Source organism: Mytilus edulis, chromosome 1, assembly GCF_963676685.1.
Source record: "Mytilus edulis chromosome 1, xbMytEdul2.2, whole genome shotgun sequence".
NCBI classification, from domain to species: Eukaryota; Metazoa; Mollusca; class Bivalvia; order Mytilida; family Mytilidae; genus Mytilus; species Mytilus edulis.
The window spans coordinates 2,146,175-2,162,182 of record NC_092344.1 but is presented as its reverse complement, the minus strand read 5'-3'; the positions used below and the strand labels follow the sequence as shown (position 1 = coordinate 2,162,182).

Here is a 16,008-nt window from a genome sequence, read left to right as displayed (position 1 = left end):
ATAAATATTAAGAGTCTCCTTATTCATAACAGAGACATAAAGCATAAAGCATAAAAGATTTATTTAAAGTCGGTTATACATATAACAATACAACATAAGTTCTACATAACCGACTTTAAATAAATCTGTTATGCTTTATGCTTTATCCCTTATGTCTTTGTTATGAATAAGGAGACTCTTAATATTTATTTTTCAAGACCGTGATTTTGGGAAAGTTTCAACCAGTCATTAGTGTTTGACAGAAAAGAGAAAATAGCTGATGTCCTACAGACATCTTCAATATCGCAAATATCACTTTATATTTTCTCTTTTCTGTCAAACACTAATTTTTAAAATATTAAAAAAAAATCATTTTAAGAAGTGCTCCTCAGATAGGAGGAAGGTAACAGCGTACAGAAACATTGACCGTAAGTTTCTCTCCCCATTCTTATATTTCCCTGCAACATGTCTTACTGTGTTGAAGAAGGTAAGGTTATTCACAAGTGTAAATCGTTCAAACAGTTAACTCTAGTTACTTTAAGCAATTCAAAACCTGTGCACAAAGTCAAAAATCGGACGAACATTCTCCATTCCGGTCTGTTTCCTTACAAATTCAACTGGGGTATATACATTAGGATTTCTTATGCAATCGATCTTTTTACTATACTGTACAAAGACAGGTAATGATACTAATCATGATAAACGATGGTGAAATAATAATAGTACAAGTATATTGTATCCTGCACTGCCACGCTTCTCTTTCAAATGGGTCTCATTGGAGTCTAAGCGTCACGCGTGATTGCTGATTTTTTGGTAAGCGTGACGCGTGAATGTCAAATTATTGTGCTGTGAAAACGGGAAATGAAGTCTAGCGGGACATGGGTAATTACAAAAAAATGAGAATTTCTTACGTACATAGTGTAAGCAGGATACAGGAATCTGACAAAATTTAAGCGGGATCCGGGATCAGAACCCCCCAATGAGACCCCCTTTCAAGCCAAGGGTTACATTCTGATTCTAATGACTGTTTACGTCAAAGTTCAATTAGGGGTCGTCTAGATTTGTTTGTAGCATGTCTAGTCCAAGTAATTAATGATATCCTGTAAGGATATTTTAATTTTATGTTGTGACGCCTTCTTTTAATGTCATTTTATTATTGGAAAAATAGTGATAAATGTTAATCTGACCTATTTTGCTTATTAAAAGCGTAATTAAAATACAGTCTATTAGCAGTCACTCATGGTAAGTATGCAAAGTGACTGCTTATGAGAAAGGTGACCTTTCAAACGATGTTCAGAAATAGTCTTATTCTGATATGACCTGCGGCTGGTATAGAGGAAAATTGTTTTAGTGTTTATTTACATGTAGGTACATGTAGAGTTTCCCTTCTTGTGAGCAATAAAATAAGCAATGGCAGGTTTCTACATTGCAGTTTGAAGAAAACATTTGAAATACATGTACATGTATGTTATTCTTCAAGGGGGAATTATAATATACTGATATAGTGATACGGTTTTCAATTCAAAACTTAATTTCGACATTTTGTTATGACCTTATATTTTCAGTCATGCTTATATTGGTACACTGTACATGTAGCTCAACAATTAGAATGGCTTTTGTTAAAAGTTAAAATGTTTTTGTGCAAAACTTAGATGACCATTGAACATGTTGAAAAGAGTTCATTTATATAGAGTAAACTTCCTTTGGGGAGGGGGAGTGATTGAAAATTACAGACAGGTGATCACTGAAACAAGATTCTGGTATTTGTTGTCAGGTTTCACTGTACAACTTTTGATTAAATATAATTGATAATGCAAATTTAAAATTATGACATGTAGGACTGTCCCTGATGTGGTGTAATTATACTAGTCATTGTGTGATGAATAATTTTGTATGCAAATTTTAATTTCAGGGAAAGACAAAGTTGTAATAGCAACTGTAGAGGACTTGAACCAGCCTTGCAAAGCCAATATTGTTATAGAAAAACCCAAAGAAGAACCAGGTAAGATTACAACACTGGCACATCCCTTGGGATAAACTTGATACATGTTCTAGAAGTAGAACCTATATTTTGTAGCAATGCCTTCAAATGGAACTAAGTCTCAGAGTTCTTTTGTTATAAATAGTTAAAAATGTAACTGTGAACAACCTTCCAACCATTGAAAGCATATCAATGAATTCACGATTTATATAAGGGCACTGTTTTTATGCTTCATTTGTGGGCATTATGTTTTTTGGTCTGTGCGTCCGTTCGTTCGTTTGTCCGTTTGTCTGTCCCACTTCAGGTTTAAGTTTTTGGTCGAGGTAGTTTTTGATGAAGTTGAAGTCCAATGAACTTGAAACTTAGTACACATGTTCCCTATGCTTTCTAATTGTAATGCCAAATTAGAGATTTTCCCCCAATTTCAAGGTCTACTGAACATAGAAAATGATAATGTTGATGGGGCACATTCTTGTTTAATTATAAGTTGTCGTCTAACTTTGATACTTACTTAATACATGTTGATATACTTTATCTTTGCTTGTACTACACAGCTACTTTTGCATAGATGCTATTTCTGTACTAAAAATATGTAGTACTGGAAATTTACTTTTAATATTTAGTACTATTTCTTTTACTTTATAAAATTATTGTAATATTTAGGTACTTGTATTTTAATACAGTACTTGAATTGTACTTAATATTTTGGTACAGAAATAATACAATATTCCATGTTTGAAAATCATAGTTTTAAGAGATTTGAAATAGAAAAACTTTCAAAATGCTGAAAATGTAACAGTGGTAACCAAAAATCTGTAGTACATAAATTTCAAGTACAAATTAATTACTGTAAAATACAGGTACATGTACCTAAATATTACAATAATTTTAAAGTAACAAAATAGTACTGAATCTTAAAAGTAAATTTCCAGTACTACAGATTTTTAGTACAGTGTGTAGTACAGAAATAGTACCTATGCAAAAGTAGCTGTGTAAAATTACAGAGTTAATGAATTTATTAGTGTAAATATGCTTATAAACATGATAAACAAAGTCCAAAGAATGAACAAATATATCTGTCACTTTTCAAGAGTTAAATTCATGAATTATATTTTGTGTTATCTCCCTTTGTACAGAGATATATTTAAGAGATAACTATATTGTAGTTGATGCTTTAAGGACGTCCATCGGTAGTTTTACTGTCGCAAATTTAGTTTACCTGGTGACACGTAGGGGAGACAGGTAAATGGGTATTTGCGACAGTAAAACTACCAATAGACGTCCGAAAAGCTTCAAATACAATACAGTTATCTCTATTCTAATGCAAAACAAGTTCATAATTAAATTTCAATCATTATTTTAGTGTAAATTCTTCAATAAAGAAAATTCTGTGAAAAGATGTTATCTTCTTTGGTCCCAACACTAGATGACGTCATAGCCTCATAGGTATGCTTCCTGCGTCAAACATAAACACCGGGCGTTTTCTGGCTTCTGTGCCGCTTCAGAATATAAAAAAATTTGATAAAAAGAGGATTTTTAGGTGCAACATGTCAGTTTTATGGCTTATTATTGTAGAAATTACATGTCAATACATTCAGCAATTCAAAATGTCGGCTACCTTAGTTACAGACAAGGAGATAGAGAATTTTACGCTAACTGTCATCCAATCAGAACCATTGATACAAACTAATTGCATTAGAATACTTTATTGAACATCAAATCTTTTCTGCAAATGTATTTCTTTGCTAGATTACATTACTTCATGTTCCATAACGATAACATCATGATAATAAGATCCATAAAGGCACTTTATAATTTCAAATAAATTTCAAATATTGGTGGGTTTCAAATATATCTTCAAAATTCTGTGCTTGGAAATTTTTACGCAAAATTCTAAAATTGCATTCATCATATCTATAGATGGCTACCCCAATTTCAATTTAAATATGCCTTCACTAGAAAACAAATTTAAAAATGGTAAATAGCAAGTGTAGGAATACTACAGTGTTCTACCCAGAATTTGTTTTCTATAATGATGTGGTTAGCACACAATATTAAATTGATTCACCTTTTTGGGTTTGCGTTGTAATGTTACATTTACTTAAAAGTGCCATGTTGGTTATATTATATTAATTAGAAAAAGACCTGCATTTTTATATATGTATATATACTAGTATGCATTATTACAAATTACAAATGAAAAAAGTTACATTTCTATTATTCAGCTTTTAATTAAAATAGATGATTTTAATAATTTTGATTTCCTTACCACTACTTTTACTTGTTTAACTTAAACTAATTATGTATTTCATTTACAGTTTCATAATTAACTGACACTTGTTTCAAGAGTTTCCAATGGCAAAATTGGACTGTTTTCATTAACTTCTATCAAGACATGTACGTCATCATTCAAATTAAAAATTCATAACCGTTGAGGGATTCAGAGCTGCCCTGAAGGCATGCTCTGAAAGGAAGTAGGAAAACCCAGTTGTAAATAATTTTAATTGTATATTTTTGCAAACGTTTTAAACATATTTGTAAATAGCCAAGAGAAAGCTTTCTGTGTTGCCCGACACTGTGGAAAGTTTTCGCGCGGAACCATTAACATTCAGCATTAAATCCGGTTCCTTACCTTGAAAAAGAAGAAGAAGAATTAAAATCTGTAATTTATTTCATATCAAAGATCTAGAAGTTTAAATATAATTTTAATAAGTATCTCTAAAAAAATTTCAATATTTATATATTTGTAGCTCTTTTGTGGTAACATTCATCCAAATGAAGTCTTCACAAATAAGAATATTTCTGTATTGTATTTTAATGTATTTTGACCATAGCCTATGTAAAATGTAGGTTTTACTCTTTGCAAATGGAATTTACATATTGATGACTACATTTGTAACTTAATAGATATAGGAAGATGTGGTATGAGTGCCAATGAGACAACTCTCCATCCAAGTAACAATTTTTAAAAGTAAACCATTATAGGTCAAAATGCCTTGGCTCACACTGAACAGCAAGCTATAAAGAGCCCCAAAAATTGCTGGTGTAAAACCATTCAAACGGGAAAACCAACTGTCTAATCTATATAAAAATGAGAAACAAGAAACACGTATGAACTACATAAACAGACGACAACTACTGTACATCAGATTCATAACTTATGACAGTTGCAAACATTTACAGCACGATTAAACGTTTTAATGGTACCAAACCTTCTCCCATTTCTGAAACAATAGTATAACATCACAGCATAGAAAGACACACTATAAAATATCAATTGGAAGGCGTAACTCAATCAAAAACATGTTGAATAACAATATAGTTATCTTCATTCTTATACTACTTTCAATATGTTCCAATTTAATTATTATTTTGACTTTAAATTCTAACAAACCTATATTATTTTCAGGAGCTATATTACCAGATGGTTCTATAAACTGGGATTGTCCATGTATTGCACGAGATTTAACTGGACCTTGTGGTTACCAGATGAGACAGGCATTAGCATGTTACACTGAAGGGGCCGCATCTCCAGAGTGTCGGGAGAAACATTTAGAACTACAAGACTGTTTACAAAGTCATGCAGGGTTATACCCATGGGTGAATGATGAAGACGGGAGTGTAGAAAAGGAGGCAGTCAGAAGGGCAGAGGATATGATAAGTGAGGCGGAAAAGAAATCCTGACGAAAAAACTGTATTATTTTTTTTTATTCTTGTATTATAAAAGTCAATTGCCATATCTAATGTTTTATTTGTGTGATACAAAGAAAGGCAATTGAATTTAAAAGTTCAAAGAAAATCACCATGGGAAAAAATAAATAGGCATCCAACATTCCATAAAACACTACAGGTTCACAGACAGTAAAGATTGAAAAACATCACCTGTTCAAACATTCAGTATTGCTGCAGCCCTGACAAATCATTTTATATTTATGTCAGACAATATAAAAATAAAAGAATGTGGTACTATATGATTGACATTGAGACGACTCTCCCCTAATGATCAAATGATTTAGAAGATAGCAACTATAGGTCAGCTTCAACAATGAGAAAACCCATACCGATGATATCACATATCAAACTAAAAAAAGCCTTGAAATGACAAATGTGAAACAATTCAAACAAGAAAACCAAGAATCTAAATCATGTATATGTAAACATCTTTGTGTCAACATTGTAGGAATGTTGTGTGAATTTGAAATCAATTTTCATGATTCATCAATAAAGTAGTTTTAATGTGGTCTGGAAATGTCCGTTTCTCAGTTACTCTTAATAATGTAAAAGTTTTACTGTGTTTTTTTATGAAATGATTTTAAGATGTTTCTGTTTGTCTTATATAGTTATCAAATTTACCAGGCTTATAATTTAAAAATATGCCAGAAGTGAGTGCGTTTCGTCTACACAAGACTCATCAGTGACGCCAAGATCAAAATAGTTAGAAATTCAAACTAGTACAAAGTTGAGGACCATTGATGACCCAAAATTCTAAAATGTTGTGCCAAATACGGCTTAGGTTATCTATGCCTGGGATAAGAAAATCCTAAGTATGATTCATTTGTCCTTGACCTTATTTCATGGTGCATTGATTAACACAGTTTTCGTGATCAGGACCGTTTGACAGTTCCTCTTGAGTAAATTTATTTCTGTTTTTGATATACAATGATTGAAATATTTTCCTGTCTGTCTTACAGGATTAATTGACCTTGACCTATTTCATGGATCTTTGATTAACAAAGTTTTTGTGACCATGTCCGTCTCTCCATTACTCATGAGTAAATGATTGAATGTCCTTAGTCCATAGAAGGATTATGAAGTGTAGCAACTGACCTTTACTTCAATTTAAAGGTTAATTGGTCATTGTTTTCAGGTCAAGTTTCTAGGTCACTATTATAGATATGCAAATACTGCTTGATCTATAGCATAATTGTATGTTGTCATCTGGTGAAAGGTATTTTGACTTTAACCTTAGCTTTTTGTGCTTATATAACTTATTTTTTAAGTTTTCACCAGTGTATGTAATTGGTCAACTGCATATATATGGTTAAAGATAATTGTAAGGAGTTAATTTCTGTTCGATAAGCGTCACTTGACCTCATTCAATGATTCACATATATATTATAATAGTTAATATTTTCGTGATTGCATCAGTTTCCATAAATTATTGGCTATCAATGTTTGCTGTATAGAATCATTTTATGTCGTATATTATCATCCGGTTATCTTACTCTGACCTCATTTCTATGGAACATAACTGATCATAATAAATGTTGTTGAAACCTCAGTAAAAACATGCGGCAAAGTTTCCTACAAAGATCAGGTAGAACCAGTAAAGCAGATGAGACGCTAACATGTGTCACTTTTGTCTGTTTCCACTATTTTGTCAATTTGATTTTCTGTTGCCTCCTTTCTACTAGTATGATCCACTATTTTGTCAATTTGATTTTCTGTTGCCTCCTTTCTACTAGAATGATCCACTATTTTGTCAATTTGATTTTCTGTTGCCTCCTTTCTACTAGTATGATCCACTATTTTGTCAATTTGATTTTCTGTTGCCGCCTTTCTACTAGTATGATCCACTATTTTGTCAATTTGATTTTCTGTTGCCTCCTTTCTACTAGTATGATCCACTATTTTGTTAATTTGATTTTCTGTTGCCTCCTTTCTACTAGTATGATCCACTATTTTGTCAATTTGATTTTCTGTTGCCTCCTTTCTACTAGAATGATCCACTATTTTGTCAATTTGATTTTCTGTTGCCTCCTTTCTACTAGTATGATCCACTATTTTGTCAATTTGATTTTCTGTTGCCTCCTTTCTACTAGAATGATCCACTATTTTGTCAATTTGATTTTCTGTTGCCTCCTTTCTACTAGAATGATCCACTATTTTGTCAATTTGATTTTCTGTTGCCTCCTTTCTACTAGAATGATCCACTATTTTGTCAATTTGATTTTCTGTTGCCTCCTTTCTACTAGTATGATCCACTATTTTGTCAATTTGATTTTCTGTTGCCTCCTTTCTACTAGAATGATCCACTATTTTGTCAATTTGATTTTCTGTTGCCTCCTTTCTACTAGAATGATCCACTATTTTGTCAATTTGATTTTCTGTTGCCTCCTTTCTACTAGAATGATCCACTATTTTGTCAATTTGATTTTCTGTTGCCTCCTTTCTACTAGAATGATCCACTATTTTGTCAATTTGATTTTCTGTTGCCTCCTTTCTACTAGAATGATCCACTATTTTGTCAATTTGATTTTCTGTTGCCTCCTTTCTACTAGTATGATCCACTATTTTGTCAATTTGATCCACTATTTTGTCAATTTGATTTTCTGTTGCCTCCTTTCTACTAGTATGATCCACTATTTTGTCAATTTGATTTTCTGTTGCCTCCTTTCTACTAGAATGATCCACTATTTTGTCAATTTGATTTTCTGTTGCCTCCTTTCTACTAGAATGATCCACTATTTTGTCAATTTGATTTTCTGTTGCCTCCTTTCTACTAGTATGATGCACTATTTTGTCAATTTGATTTTCTGTTGCCTCCTTTCTACTAGAATGATCCACTATTTTGTCAATTTGATTTTCTGTTGCCTCCTTTCTACTAGAATGATCCACTATTTTGTCAATTTGATTTTCTGTTGCCTCCTTTCTACTAGAATGATCCACTATTTTGTCAATTTGATTTTCTGTTGCCTCCTTTCTACTAGAATGATCCACTATTTTGTCAATTTGATTTTCTGTTGCCTCCTTTCTACTAGAATGATCCACTATTTTGTCAATTTGATTTTCTGTTGCCTCCTTTCTACTAGAATGATCCACTATTTTGTCAATTTGATTTTCTGTTGCCTCCTTTCTACTAGTATGATCCACTATTTTGTCAATTTGATCCACTATTTTGTCAATTTGATTTTCTGTTGCCTCCTTTCTACTAGTATGATCCACTATTTTGTCAATTTGATTTTCTGTTGCCTCCTTTCTACTAGTATGATCCACTATTTTGTCAATTTGATTTTCTGTTGCCTCCTTTCTACTAGAATGATCCACTATTTTGTCAATTTGATTTTCTGTTGCCTCCTTTCTACTAGTATGATCCACTATTTTGTCAATTTGATTTTCTGTTGCCTCCTTTCTACTAGTATGATCCACTATTTTGTTAATTTGATTTTCTGTTGCCTCCTTTCTACTAGTATGATCCACTATTTTGTCAATTTGATTTTCTGTTGCCTCCTTTCTACTAGAATGATCCACTATTTTGTCAATTTGATTTTCTGTTGCCTCCTTTCTACTAGTATGATCCACTATTTTGTCAATTTGATTTTCTGTTGCCTCCTTTCTACTAGAATGATCCACTATTTTGTCAATTTGATTTTCTGTTGCCTCCTTTCTACTAGAATGATCCACTATTTTGTCAATTTGATTTTCTGTTGCCTCCTTTCTACTAGTATGATCCACTATTTTGTCAATTTGATTTTCTGTTGCCTCCTTTCTACTAGAATGATCCACTATTTTGTCAATTTGATTTTCTGTTGCCTCCTTTCTACTAGTATGATCCACTATTTTGTCAATTTGATTTTCTGTTGCCTCCTTTCTACTAGTATGATCCACTATTTTGTCAATTTGATTTTCTGTTGCCTCCTTTCTACTAGTATGATCCACTATTTTGTAAATTTGATTTTCTGTTGCCTCCTTTCTACTAGTATGATCCACTATTTTGTCAATTTGATTTTCTGTTGCCTCCTTTCTACTAGAATGATCCACTATTTTGTCAATTTGATTTTCTGTTGCCTCCTTTCTACTAGTATGATCCACTATTTTGTCAATTTGATTTTCTGTTGCCTCCTTTCTACTAGAATGATCCACTATTTTGTCAATTTGATTTTCTGTTGCCTCCTTTCTACTAGAATGATCCACTATTTTGTCAATTTGATTTTCTGTTGCCTCCTTTCTACTAGTATGATCCACTATTTTGTCAATTTGATTTTCTGTTGCCTCCTTTCTACTAGTATGATCCACTATTTTGTCAATTTGATTTTCTGTTGCCTCCTTTCTACTAGTATGATCCACTATTTTGTCAATTTGATTTTCTGTTGCCTCCTTTCTACTAGTATGATCCACTATTTTGTTAATTTGATTTTCTGTTGCCTCCTTTCTACTAGTATGATCCACTATTTTGTCAATTTGATTTTCTGTTGCCTCCTTTCTACTAGTATGATCCACTATTTTGTCAATTTGATTTTCTGTTGCCTCCTTTCTACTAGTATGATCCACTATTTTGTCAATTTGATTTTCTGTTGCCTCCTTTCTACTAGTATGATCCACTATTTTGTCAATTTGATTTTCTGTTGCCTCCTTTCTACTAGTATGATCCACTATTTTGTCAATTTGATTTTCTGTTGCCTCCTTTCTACTAGAATGATCCACTTTTTTGTCAATTTGATTTTCTGTTGCCTCCTTTCTACTAGTATGATCCACTATTTTGTTAATTTGATTTTCTGTTGCCTCCTTTCTACTAGTATGATCCACTATTTTGTTAATTTGATTTTCTGTTGCCTCCTTTCTACTAGTATGATCCACTATTTTGTTAATTTGATTTTCTGTTGCCTCCTTTCTACTAGAATGATCCACTATTTTGTCAATTTGATTTTCTGTTGCCTCCTTTTGATCCACTATTTTGTCAATTTGATTTTCTGTTGCCTCCTTTCTACTAGTATGATCCACTATTTTGTTAATTTGATTTTCTGTTGCCTCCTTTCTACTAGTATGATCCACTATTTTGTCAATTTGATTTTCTGTTGCCTCCTTTCTACTAGTATGATCCACTATTTTGTTAATTTGATTTTCTGTTGCCTCCTTTCTACTAGAATGATCCACTATTTTGTCAATTTGATTTTCTGTTGCCTCCTTTCTACTAGTATGATCCACTATTTTGTCAATTTGATTTTCTGTTGCCTCCTTTCTACTAGTATGATCCACTATTTTGTTAATTTGATTTTCTGTTGCCTCCTTTCTACTAGTATGATCCACTATTTTGTCAATTTGATTTTCTGTTGCCTCCTTTCTACTAGTATGATCCACTATTTTGTCAATTTGATTTTCTGTTGCCTCCTTTCTACTAGTATGATCCACTATTTTGTCAATTTGATTTTCTGTTGCCTCCTTTCTACTAGTATGATCCACTATTTTGTCAATTTGATTTTCTGTTGCCTCCTTTCTACTAGAATGATCCACTATTTTGTCAATTTGATTTTCTGTTGCCTCCTTTCTATAGTATGATCCACTATTTTGTCAATTTGATTTTCTGTTGCCTCCTTTCTACTAGTATGATCCACTATTTTGTCAATTTGATTTTCTGTTGCCTCCTTTCTACTAGTATGATCCACTATTTTGCCAATTTGATTTTCTGTTGCCTCCTTTCTACTAGTATGATCCACTATTTTGTCAATTTGATTTTCTGTTGCCTCCTTTCTACTAGTATGATCCACTATTTTGTCAATTTGATTTTCTGTTGCCTCCTTTCTACTAGTATGATCCACTATTTTGTCAATTTGATTTTCTGTTGCCTCCTTTCTACTAGTATGATCCACTATTTTGTTAATTTGATTTTCTGTTGCCTCCTTTCTACTAGTATGATCCACTATTTTGTCAATTTGATTTTCTGTTGCCTCCTTTCTACTAGTATGATCCACTATTTTGTCAATTTGATTTTCTGTTGCCTCCTTTCTACTAGTATGATCCACTATTTTGTTAATTTGATTTTCTGTTGCCTCCTTTCTACTAGTATGATCCACTATTTTGTTAATTTGATTTTCTGTTGCCTCCTTTCTACTAGTATGATCCACTATTTTGTCAATTTGATTTTCTGTTGCCTCCTTTCTACTAGTATGATCCACTATTTTGTCAATTTGATTTTCTGTTGCCTCCTTTCTACTAGTATGATCCACTATTTTGTCAATTTGATTTTCTGTTGCCTCCTTTCTACTAGTATGATCCACTATTTTGTCAATTTGATTTTCTGTTGCCTCCTTTCTACTAGTATGATCCACTATTTTGTCAATTTGATTTTCTGTTGCCTCCTTTCTACTAGAATGATCCACTATTTTGTCAATTTGATTTTCTGTTGCCTCCTTTCTACTAGTATGATCCACTATTTTGTCAATTTGATTTTCTGTTGCCTCCTTTCTACTAGTATGATCCACTATTTTGTTAATTTGATTTTCTGTTGCCTCCTTTCTACTAGTATGATCCACTTTTTTGTTAATTTGATTTTCTGTTGCCTCCTTTCTACTAGAATGATCCACTATTTTGTCAATTTGATTTTCTGTTGCCTCCTTTTGATCCACTATTTTGTCAATTTGATTTTCTGTTGCCTCCTTTCTACTAGTATGATCCACTATTTTGTTAATTTGATTTTCTGTTGCCTCCTTTCTACTAGTATGATCCACTATTTTGTCAATTTGATTTTCTGTTGCCTCCTTTCTACTAGTATGATCCACTATTTTGTCAATTTGATTTTCTGTTGCCTCCTTTCTACTAGTATGATCCACTATTTTGTCAATTTGATTTTCTGTTGCCTCCTTTCTACTAGTATGATCCACTATTTTGCCAATTTGATTTTCTGTTGCCTCCCTTCTACTAGTATGATCCACTATTTTGTCAATTTGATTTTCTGTTGCCTCCTTTTGATCCACTATTTTGTCAATTTGATTTTCTGTTGCCTCCTTTCTACTAGTATGATCCACTATTTTGTCAATTTGATTTTCTGTTGCCTCCTTTCTACTAGTATGATCCACTTTATATAACTACAATAACGAATTACATTTGGATTACCATACATAAAAAAGAATAACAGGAATTGCCAAGAATTGCCAAGAATATCACACAGTACAACAGTCCACATTATTCACCTATACACGACTTATCTGAAAAACCACGAATACGGAGCCAATATAAACAACAATGAACTATGGTGATAATGTGTAAGAATATGTCCGGTAATCATCTAAGACGTCTGTCTGTACGTCCGTCCGTTCCAAAATTGGTTTCCGATCTCTAACTTTAGTACGTCTCAATCAAATGTAATGACACTTGTGCACAATGCTTAATTATTACTACAATACACAGATCAAGTTTGAATTTTGGTGGCGTCATATTCTCCATTCTAGCGTTATGCACCTGTGCAAATAGAAAAATTGTTATTTTTTTTAATTCCATTCTCTTATTTTAATTTGCCTCAACCAAATGATATGAAACTTATACACAATGGTCATTACCACAAAAAAACAATTTATGTTTGAATTTGGGTAGCATCACTTATACAGTTCTTGAGTTATGTCTCTTTGAGTCTTGTGTAGACGAAACGCGCGCCTGACGTCTTTTAAAATTATAATCCTCACTGGCGGATCTAGAAATTTTCATAAGTGGGGGCCCACTGACTGCCTTAAGAGGGGGCCCGCTCCAGTCTCGCTTCAGTGATTCCCTATTATAAGCAACCAAATGTTTTCTCAAAAAGGCCCACCCCCCTAAATCCTCCTCTGATCCTTGTACCTTTGATAACTATTTATAACGTTATATGCAAGGGGATGCATCATCTGTGTCCCATGGACACATTCCTCATTTGTTTTTTAAGAAATTCTGATTTGAAAAAATCTGACGAAAATTTTAGACGGCTGTTATATGTTAGTAAACTATTCGGTAAACAGGAATTTGACTAGCAGTAATAAACAGAGTACACAGCAACACGATCACTTACAGCCTGAAACAGAAGTTAAAGGAACTCTGTGTCTGATCTGTAGTATCTGAGAAAAAATGTAAGTGATATGTTAAAATAAACTATACTTATTGCTGCGCGTAGTTTAATTTAATTTATCGTCGGGAGTGAATATGTTTGCTGGGATTATGTTCCTATTTACAACCGGACCATTCTTAATTGCTTCAATCATAACGAATAAAACATGATACCCCTACTTGGGAGCGGAGGAATAATTAGAAACAACCATTTGGCGTGAATGGTGTAAATTAAATCTGATGTAGTTCGATAAATTGTAAAGTATCACCTCATAAACAGATCTAGTACTGAAAATAATATATTATTAAAGCTGACACAAATCTCAACTTGACCAACACACGAACTCTCATAATTATAGTAGTGTAGTATCTTATTAGTTTTATTTAAAAAAAACCAACAACATTCAAAACTTTGCAAGCTTGAACTACTAGTAGTTTTGACAGCTTGTGGTTGCTGTTCCACTATATGGTATATATCTGTTAAACTTTTGTTGGTAGATTGGTTTACAGACAAACTGATTAATAACCGTTACATAATGAATTCTCATTCGACAGAAGTAAATAATTGAAGTACAAATACAGTATGTGTGTTAGGGGGTTGTATGATACCAGAATTATGTGAATCACAAGTCTGAATCGTACAGGCAACTATTTAGTTATTCCATAAAATGCCTCAAACGATGTTTTTTTCTTCTCTTTCTTTTAATGAGTTTTCCCTGCCTGTTTCCCTATAATAGAACCAGAGACATATAATACATTAGTATGGCATATATATTATAATTTTGTCTCTGATGGAGCTTATTCGTTTTGTTAATCTTTTTTTTTTTTTGTGAACCGCGACTTCAACTCTATTGATTGGCAGTTTTTAAATGGATCTATTACCGCATACCGGCGAATCCTTGTTATTGTTTTGAATTTTGTGTACGTGTCCCATAAACATATACCCGATAGACCTTATACGCATATTATTTGATCACCTTCAACAAAATAGTAGAAATATGATACTGTTAGACGGAAGTATTGTATCCAATCATAATAATAGATTCTATTTGATATAATTGAAGAAATCTTAATACAATTTTAGACGGAAGTACTACATTTAATATAACTGCAACTCACTTAAGATAAAATCTATAGATCATTTAAATTGATAAACATGTACCAAACTGCAATTAAAGCAAACTGCAATTAAAGGACAAACTGCACCAACTGATGGATCGTTTAATTTTTAGGCTGCATCTGTGATGGATCACACAAAACAGTAGTCATTTATTGCGGAAGATACAGGGATCTACCATTCGGTTTTTACGGAAAGGGTGGGGGGGGGGGGGGGGGGGGGGTAGGGTGAGGGGAAGCTAGGATGTAATTTGAAAAAATAGGGGGAGGACAGGAGTGCAAGTTGAGTAAAAAGAAGTCAGGATGAGACACTTTGTCAAAAAAAAAAAAACCAGTACAATAAATATTGCAATCGTGTAGACGTCATATTTTTGTCTGCAGTTTCTCAATTGCCATTACAGTTCAATGGATTTTTTAATTGTTTAGAGCAGATTTTCATTTGAGTTGCAGTACCTATGACCGGTTATAGGGTGTTTAAAGGTGATTCATATTGTTCTAAATACCTCTAAGCAGCAGCTGGCACCGACAATGTACAACCTCTTAAAGTGATCGATGCACTCACACTGGATGCACTTAGGGAACTTAAATATGTACAAACACTAAAACAGAGGGTGGTTCTATAATTTTTATAACCACTTATAAAATACATTATTTTAACTATTATCTAGGCGTTTAAAATATTGATATAAAATTATTAAACAGAGATGTTTTTAGCAGTATAGATATATACACTTTGAAAAACAGCTGCTTTTTAAGACGACAATATTGAACAAATGTTAATACTTTATGGCATAAATTGTAAATGAACCAAACATTGAACACAAAACATGTGATGCAGTGAAGAAATAACATGTAGTTCAGTGATTATTGTTTGTCGCTGTATAGCATATTTATTTTTCAATTATTGTTTGGTTCACAAATCAGGCCGTTGGTTTTGTCGATATAATTGATTCACGTTATCTTCACGGGGCATCTCTATACTGACTGTATATGCGGTATGGGTTTTTCTCATTGTTGTAGGCTGTCCGGTGAATTATCGTTTTTAACTTCTATGTCATTTTGTCTCTGGTGGAGTGTCATCTCATTGTTAATTATAACACATCATCTTCTTATTTTTACATTAGTAAATGAGTCACAAACTTATG

At 32.6% G+C, this 16,008-nt stretch overlaps 1 protein-coding gene across 2 annotated transcripts; it reads left to right on the top strand.

Moving 5' to 3' along the window:
• Positions 1 to 395: 395 nt before the first annotated feature.
• LOC139521381 (mitochondrial intermembrane space import and assembly protein 40-B-like) lies at positions 396 to 5,699 on the top strand. Of its 2 annotated transcripts, none has more exons than XM_071314861.1 (3): positions 396 to 466; positions 1,892 to 1,981; positions 5,370 to 5,699. In XM_071314861.1, the coding sequence occupies exons 1-3, from the start codon at positions 445 to 447 to the stop codon at positions 5,642 to 5,644; spliced, it is 387 nt and encodes a 128-aa protein (XP_071170962.1). In that variant the 5' UTR covers positions 396 to 444; the 3' UTR covers positions 5,645 to 5,699. The 2 variants fall into 2 exon arrangements, with proteins under 2 accessions (XP_071170962.1, XP_071170967.1); XM_071314866.1 differs by lacking the exon at positions 396 to 466 and adding an exon at positions 1,051 to 1,081.
• The last annotated feature ends 10,309 nt before the right edge of the window (positions 5,700 to 16,008 follow it).

Excerpts from the sequence above, each read along its gene's own strand:
- LOC139521381 (XM_071314861.1), top strand. The coding sequence starts at position 445 with ATGTCTTACTGTGTTGAAGAAG. Across the intron at positions 467-1,891 it reads GTCTTACTGTGTTGAAGAAG|GGAAAGACAAAGTTGTAATA; the intron begins GTAAGGTTATTC and ends TTTTAATTTCAG. Across the intron at positions 1,982-5,369 it reads AAAACCCAAAGAAGAACCAG|GAGCTATATTACCAGATGGT; the intron begins GTAAGATTACAA and ends TATTATTTTCAG.